Source organism: Dermacentor silvarum, chromosome 3, assembly GCF_013339745.2.
Source record: "Dermacentor silvarum isolate Dsil-2018 chromosome 3, BIME_Dsil_1.4, whole genome shotgun sequence".
Classification (NCBI taxonomy): domain Eukaryota; kingdom Metazoa; phylum Arthropoda; class Arachnida; order Ixodida; family Ixodidae; genus Dermacentor; species Dermacentor silvarum.
In genome coordinates, this window is record NC_051156.1 from 195,468,399 (window position 1) to 195,476,026 (window position 7,628).

The 7,628-nt window shown below is 47.4% G+C and overlaps 1 protein-coding gene across 1 annotated transcript; it reads left to right on the forward strand.

The window, feature by feature from the left end:
• Positions 1–1,997: 1,997 nt before the first annotated feature.
• On the forward strand, positions 1,998–6,478 carry LOC119445117 (uncharacterized). The gene is made up of 5 exons (XM_049664889.1): positions 1,998–2,031; positions 2,680–2,852; positions 4,402–4,552; positions 5,688–5,977; positions 6,470–6,478. Exons 1-5 carry the CDS (start codon positions 1,998–2,000, stop codon positions 6,476–6,478), a joined length of 657 nt encoding a protein of 218 aa, XP_049520846.1.
• Positions 6,479–7,628: the final 1,150 nt, after the last annotated feature.

Sequence of the window (7,628 nt, forward strand, 5' to 3'; positions counted from 1 at the left end):
GTCGTCCGTGACGCCGTTGCCTTCAAGGAAGGACTCCAGTCGAACTTGGTAAGCTGGCCACTTGTCGCTCATCTCGTCAAACTGCGGCGGGCTGGCATATCCTCCCGTGGTGTCGAAGGCAGTGGCGTACTAAGTGGGCGGCCTCTTGTTATCCCACCCTCGTCGCCACTGAAGGATACGCACGATGCACGGGAGGTGGCTGGGCCAAGACAATGTTTATTGCTCCGATGGATGTTAATATAGGCGTTGTGCGAGAAGGAGACAGCGGCGATAACCGCAGCCGTATGCTGGCGTGACGTCATACAGATACAGCACATGTCATGACCTATCATTTATGATCTGTCATACGCTCTTGTCATACTATGCGAATTTTGGTACATACCAAGTTAACGAAACAAAACCATGAGAGCACCAAGACGTAGGCGGCTAGATAGATAGATAGATAGATAGATAGATAGATAGATAGATAGATAGATAGATAGATAGATAGATAGATAGATAGATAGATAGATACTCTCCAAGTGGGAAATGTTCGCCAAGAAATGCTTCGCATTTAATAACGAAGTAGAATATGAAGCAAATAGAAGTGGAAATGTGGACACTTGCAGATTACAAGAATGAAAACGAAAATTGGACGGAAATCTAAGGAGGATGATTGGGTAAAAGGTCAAGTGATGGCAACCCGGTAGACGAGCTGGGACATGCTGTTGTGGATGCTTATTGGTTAGCTCTATTGGTTGAGTTCTGCGAAGCGTGTAGGTGCCGTGCAAGAAGGTAATTAACTAGGAGGAAGCATTACGTCATGCAGTCGGCCTTGGCAAGTCAACTTTCCGTGAAGTCATTTCATTCACTTCGATTTTTACGTCGCAGTGCTTGTCCAGCACCTGACCTCTCAGACTCTGCGTATTGGCCAAGAATGTTTGGTGCGCACTTACTCAGCTGTGACTTGTTCAGCGGAAGCACAAAAGCATACCGCGCGCTCTGACGTCACAATCACGTGTTGCGTCGACTACTTTGTCATCAGTCGTTTTGAGAAACGCTCAGTTCTTTCTTGCCTCCATGGCGGGTGCTCTGATGCCGCGATACCGCCGTGATCTGCACTGCCCCAAGTTTCAACATTTGAATATAATGCCTCCTGGATTTGCTCAGCTTTGCCTACTCTGTCACTGATCTGTACAGTTTATGCGCTATCGACCCAGCTTTCTATAGGCAAGACAGTCGTCCATTACTCTAGGGGGTAGCGGGGAAGCAAAGAGCTTCGCGCAAAAAATGTATTTGAGCAAAATCTGGCGATAATGTCGACGGGAGCTGCAAGTGTGGTAGTGGTTCAACCACAATGAGAATGATATACATGGCTTGTTTGTTTGTTTGTTTGTCCCCTGTCACTGGCTCATACCCACTATGGGGGATCAGCCGAGATTTTGCCTAAACTTCGTCCTTTTTGATGCACACAATTTTGCGACTACACCCGCTACGTGATAGCGCACGTTCCGAAGGACCTCAATAAAGTTTTTCCATTCCATTCCATTCCAATCTGCTACGGTATAAATGTGACCATTCGTAATGCTTGTTGGTATGTGGAGAGACTTTATTATCTTCATGCGTTTAGAAACATGTCGTTTTGTTTTAATTGACAAAGATAAAGCTAGAGATACAAAGCCACAAGAACGTTCGAAGCAACGAGCGCGAATAGAGAATTGATGTACCATAACCATCATTACCATGCCAGCTGGTAGTGCCAGAGCTTGCTCTAATAATTCTTGTAGGAAGCTGCACGGAGGAATATACCAGGTTTAAGCCTCTTGTCCTTCAAGAAACCCAAAAGGCGCGTGGAAACGCCGTGCGAAGACGAAGACGACAGTGCACGAGCTTTCTTGCTTCTCGTGCTTTCAAGCGGTTCTCTTCGCTCGAATTGCATCTTTGACACTGCCTTGGTGACACTACGTACGCGAATTACGATTGGCTGCGGCACGCCCTCTCGGTCACAAGTGCTGGCGATGGACGAGGAACGCGCCCACGGCGTGGTTGAAGGTGAGATGGCTGATAGTTAATAGCAGTAGTAGCTAATAGCAATAAGACTAGTAGCAGTAGTACTTCTTTGCCTGCACTCTAAAAACATTTACACCCTTAAGGCTATTGGTTTATCCACTGACTAACACTCTTACCTTTAGGGCTATAAAAATAGCATTGCACATGGCAGTGAGCTCTAACGGCACTTGCGATGAAAAAAGGCGCAACTGAGAACTGCGTAAGGATTCGGACCCCTTGATGCCACTTCAATTTATTTTATTTATTTTTCATTCTGTCAATCCCTCATAGGATTATAACAGGATGGTGCCATCCTCAGTCATTCTAAGACATTCCAAGTCGATATGCCTTTCATACTCACTAACTACAACTCGTTGATCGAAATGTGTGCCGTAAAGTATTCATATATTAATAAGCCTAATTAGTATGTTAACTATTCAATCAAGCATTTGAATTTCTCGTAGAAGTGATGGCCACCTCGTCGAGTAATTTAGATCAAGGGTTAGAATTATGATATCTGCCACAGGGAAATGGTTTAAAATTTGGAGCAGCTAAAAAGAAAAACCCTGTACGATAATATTGCTGCTACTCCTACTACACTACCAGATAATACAATCACCTTGCCCACTGCATTCTACTACTACTGAGCAGGCGAGCGGTACGTGGAGCTAAACATTCAGCAACCCCAGCACGCGCACTTCCATCAGCTCCCGTCAACGCCCATGTCGGTGGTCGAGGAGCAGCGGAAGGAGTGTCGCAGCCTCTCCCACCTGGGGATCTTCATGCCACTGTACCTGCTGCCGCTGCTGTTCCTAGGCCCCAAGGTACAGCGAGGCATCGGTTGCCTCTATCGCGGTTCCCGCGATTAGCTTCCTGCTTGCAACAGTGCGAATATTCGAACGGAAGTTAACCGCCGCATTCTAGGACGTTCATCCACTTGTCGCTCCACCTCCACTCAGTGGACTAGGTAGGCGATTCGGATGGTGGGTGGGTGTATGAATAGTTGAACGGGAGGACGGACGGGCTGTTAATGAAGCGCAGGGACCGTAACACCCGAAGCTGGGGTACTGCCTCTACCTTCAATGACGATTCCGGTATAGCGTGGCATGTGGAAGCGGTGCACAAACTATTTGGCATATTTTGGCAGAATGATGGAATACTCATCTAGCGAGAAACATGGAAGTATAGTTAGTCCTCCTGGGGCGGTTAGGCTTTAAGGACAGACGTAAGTGAATCTTCGATGAAGACTAGTAAGAGACGGGTGGAATATTGGTTGCGCAAAGGGAGGGATGACGTGCCATTAAGCGGACTTTCTATTGTCAACAATGGTCAAAATTTGTGGAAGCAAAAGACGTCTCTAGAGCCAAGAGCCATTGTTTCGGCAAGAAAATTTGTCTTCGTCGGGGAAAGTCCCCTTGTCAAAACGTGGCTCCAAAAACTCATCTAATTTCCACCAATTTTGACCAGTGTTCACAACGGAAGGTTCGCTTGATGCTGTACGTTATTCCTCTCTTTGCGCAACTAATATTCCAGTCGTCTCTCACTAGTCTTCATTGAAGATTAACTTACGTCTGTCATTAAAGCCAAACGTGCAGGACAGACTAACTATACTTCCACATTTATCGCTGAATGAATAGTCCCTCATTCTGCCAAAATATGCTAAGTGGCTAATGCGCCGCTTCCGCTTCGAAACATGACTACACAGTAGAGTCATCGCTTGCTCGATCACTTTTGATCATTTCAAGTCTCCATGTTCCTACGAACGCCTGCTGTATTGTGAATAATGCAGCGTAGTTTACAACGCAGTTTGAACACTTAGATACACCGGAAATGTTAAAAGATTGAGCTTGGTAGCATGTGCCACCATCCGGCCGCCTCCAAGATGATGCTCATACCATTATCGTCATATCATCATCATCATCATCATCATCATCATAATTGATTCGAGGACACCTATGGTCGAAGAAGAGCAGAATGCGGGGTAGTCTCCTACACAGCGAATTCACTTAAACGCTATAAGATGCCGCATTATGAAAGTGCAGCAAACTGCTGAGGCAAGGAAGTCGAGAGTCTAACGAACTGTATTCTGATAGAAGGATCATGAAGGGAACAGAAGAGAGGACAATCAAGGTTAAGAAATAAAACGAACTCGACGTTTTGACCTCCACACGGAAGCTTTATTCATAGTTATGTGCATACCTAATGTATACATATACAAGTATTGGGATCAAGGTTTCCGCGTGGCGAGCGAAACGGCATGTTTTTTTTTTTTCGTAATTGTTTCATGTGGCATCGGCGCCTGTTCCGTTTTCTTAATTGGGAATTCACGTAGACGCGGCCCTTTATCCTTATCACTTACTGCAATGCATGCAGTATGGAGGCTGCCTATATTGCCTGCTCCTGCCGCTGCTGCTGTGGGCCTTCAACTTGCTGCCCAAGCCTGCCACAGCGCTTGTGCATCTGGTCACCGTGCCGGTGCTGGGCCTCATGGATACAGAAGCGCGTCGCTCAACAATACCTCGCAGTGGGTATATCTCTGTGTGTACCTGCATCGCTTCGATGACCACAGCCTTTACTATCCTTGCCACTTGTTCAACATAGTTAGCAAGCTTAGCGGTGAAGCATGACTTGTACAGAGTCCAGCACGCTCCTCTAAATCTCGGCAGCGGCGCACTCAGAGGTGCTTGAGAGTAATGCAGTTGGCCGCTGCTTCTAATCGGAGTAATTCCGTGAACGCGACGCCAGATAGACTTGTTGGTTCTACTTGTGCTTCCGATTATGGAAACTGGCTTTTACGGCTTCCTTTTGCCACCATACCGCTCCATACGCCAGGCGGGCCTCGGAAGCAGCTAAGATGGAAAACAATCACGAGCGTTATGGCCCATAATCTACGCTCTGCGCTCACGTTCACTTCGTATTGGTAATAAGCATTATCACTGCTGCAATATTTATCGCTACGCTCGAGTGAATTACCAATCTTTCTGATATCCAAAGGCGTTAACGAAGCTAGCTACCGACAAGGATGCACCTTGCATTCTAGAAATGAAGGCGGTGTGCGAGTGCTACGGTTACGAGACGACCACTCCCTTTCCGCATTGTTTCCCACGGTGGCCGCCGCGAATCGCTTGAAGTATGGTTTGAGACTCTCTGACACACGCTTCTCTTGCCTTTCACATTGATCACGGTAGTGTACGACAGCTATTAACACTTACTCAGCGTATCTCACATGTGGTATAGCCGTCTTGAAGGGATGTATAGAAACAGTGAGCTGAGCGAAAGCTGACGACGTTGGACGCGTGCCTTATTAGAAGTATCTTTTATACAAAGATTTAGTGGGTTATTTTCTCGCACCTGATGTTCTTTATGGCGTTTCCGAAAGCACGTTGCACGAGCGTTTTTTTGCATTCCGCCTTCTGTCGAAGTGCAGCCGGCAGCTAAACCCACGACCTCGTGCTCGGCAACAAAGCCGTAGCCATAGAACCGCCGTAGCGAGTAGTTTCGGTAATTGAGCACTCCAGAATTTTTTCTGGCGACTACGTCATGCCCCCACTGGGCCTATACCCACCGTACCACTAGGGCAACTTGATATCGCTGTTTACGTGTCCCACTAACAGCCAGAATTAAGGTGGCGGGATCTCGCATAACCATTTTCGAAACAGGCCGACGTCCTGACCATGGTCCCGCTGCTATTCCTGGTGGTGGTGATGGACCGCTGGAGCGACGTGGTGCTGAGCACGGCGCAGGCAATGTGCGCGCGCTTCGGCCTGCGTCGGGGACCGCTGTTCGCCGGTGCGTGTGCCTGCTCGTTCGCGTGTTCGTGGGTCTTCTCGAGTGCCGTCGCGTCGGTGGCGCTGCTGTACTTCCTGGACCGCGTGGTGACCACGACGTTCAGGGAGAACATGGACCTAGCACAGGAAGGTGGCGCCCTCTGGTCACCGTCCCCGCACAGGCATGGAACTTTGTTTTATACAAAGAGTTCAGTTTTAGCTTGAGTTATGGGTGCGGACGTTACCCTAGATTAAAAAACAGCGCCATAATTCTAACAGTAATAAACTTTGGGGTAGGCACGTAGAGGATGATAAGCTGTAGGAGCTCAATCGAAGATGGCTGGAACTTGCAGGATAGTGTTTTTTTTTTCTGAAGCGGTTTGAACCAACTAGACCTGCGACAAGTTTTTCAGTGAGCTACGTTCCCCTTATTTGGTGGAACCTATGCGGAACGAGACTAGGATGTTCCACTTTGTGGAGCACATGTACAATGATGTCAAGAGTCATACATAATAGCGGTGGCAAGAAGGTTTCATTAATGGAACATTTTTGCACACGTCATCCACTTGCTCAGTGGAACCTACGTCGAACGAGATTACGAGTGTAGGGTGGACATCGCATGACGCAGGACATTGGGTGTGTGCAAATCAATACGGGAGGCCTTCAACATGCAGTGCAAATGAGATAGGATGATGATGATAACCTTAGACACTCTAACTACGGTCGCTGAATATTTTCGCACTTCAACGGCACATCTGTACTCGGTTTGGCTGTCCTGGCGATTTTTCGTCCATTCTGCAGGCCAATGACGCAGTTCGCAGTAGAACTTACGGGGGGTCGAAATTGGGGGTTGTTGGTACAGCGAAATCTGCCAGTCGAACCGAGTGTGCGAGGACCTTTGAATATCGAGACGAATACCATATATTTCCTCATTCCTGGACAACGTGAAATATAATGGTTGTGCGGAGTCAGTTTAGTAAAAAGAGAGAATATGAAGAAGGCTTCTTTGCACCATTTCTGCACGTAATGCGGTTCAGAAGTGGCCTTTCGGTCAACTGAGGAGCTAGTAATTGAGAGAAGTTTAAATTTGATCTCATTTAGCACACCATTGCGTTGACTGTAATGAAACGCAGAAAAAGAAGGCTCCGCAGTTGTACTATCGACCAAAAAAGCTTATGGACCACGGGACCTCAGAAAACGCTAAATATCCGAGCAGCCATTAAAAGTAGCCAGTGAAACCGTACATCACAATGCTATTCGCATATACCAGTAGAGGCTGAAAATGGGAATACCGGGCTGCGTTTTGAGCCTGCGGAGATATTCAGCTTTTTTATCAGATCCCTTGGTCCGTAAGGTTCTTTGGTCGATAGTACGTATAGAGTGCTGCGTTCGTAAAAGTAGCCAAGTCCGAGCTATGGGGCATCTACCCAATATATTGGACATATTCAGCCACTACTTCAATAACAAGGTATTTATCCTCCTAAATCCTTGAGAAATAACACCCAGGACGCCCGATCGCGCCTTATCCGTATGAAGTGTATAGTAAAATATACATAAGCAACTTCGCCGAGGGAGGCCTTTAATATGGCGACGATCAGTAGTGCAACGTCTTGCAGCGACCATAGGAGTGAATTAAGTGTTCTTATTGCGATTGCAATTATGAGGACGCTCGAGGCGCATTCGAGCCGTCGCTGTTGGCGTCGGCGTTGTCGTGCTGTATCGATGTCGACGACGCGATTCTCTGCCCACGCGTGGTGTATTGAAAGGCCTCCACGAACGAGAAGTACGTTTGGCTGCAAAAGCGACGAAGCCAAGCCGTCACGCAGTCTCGCT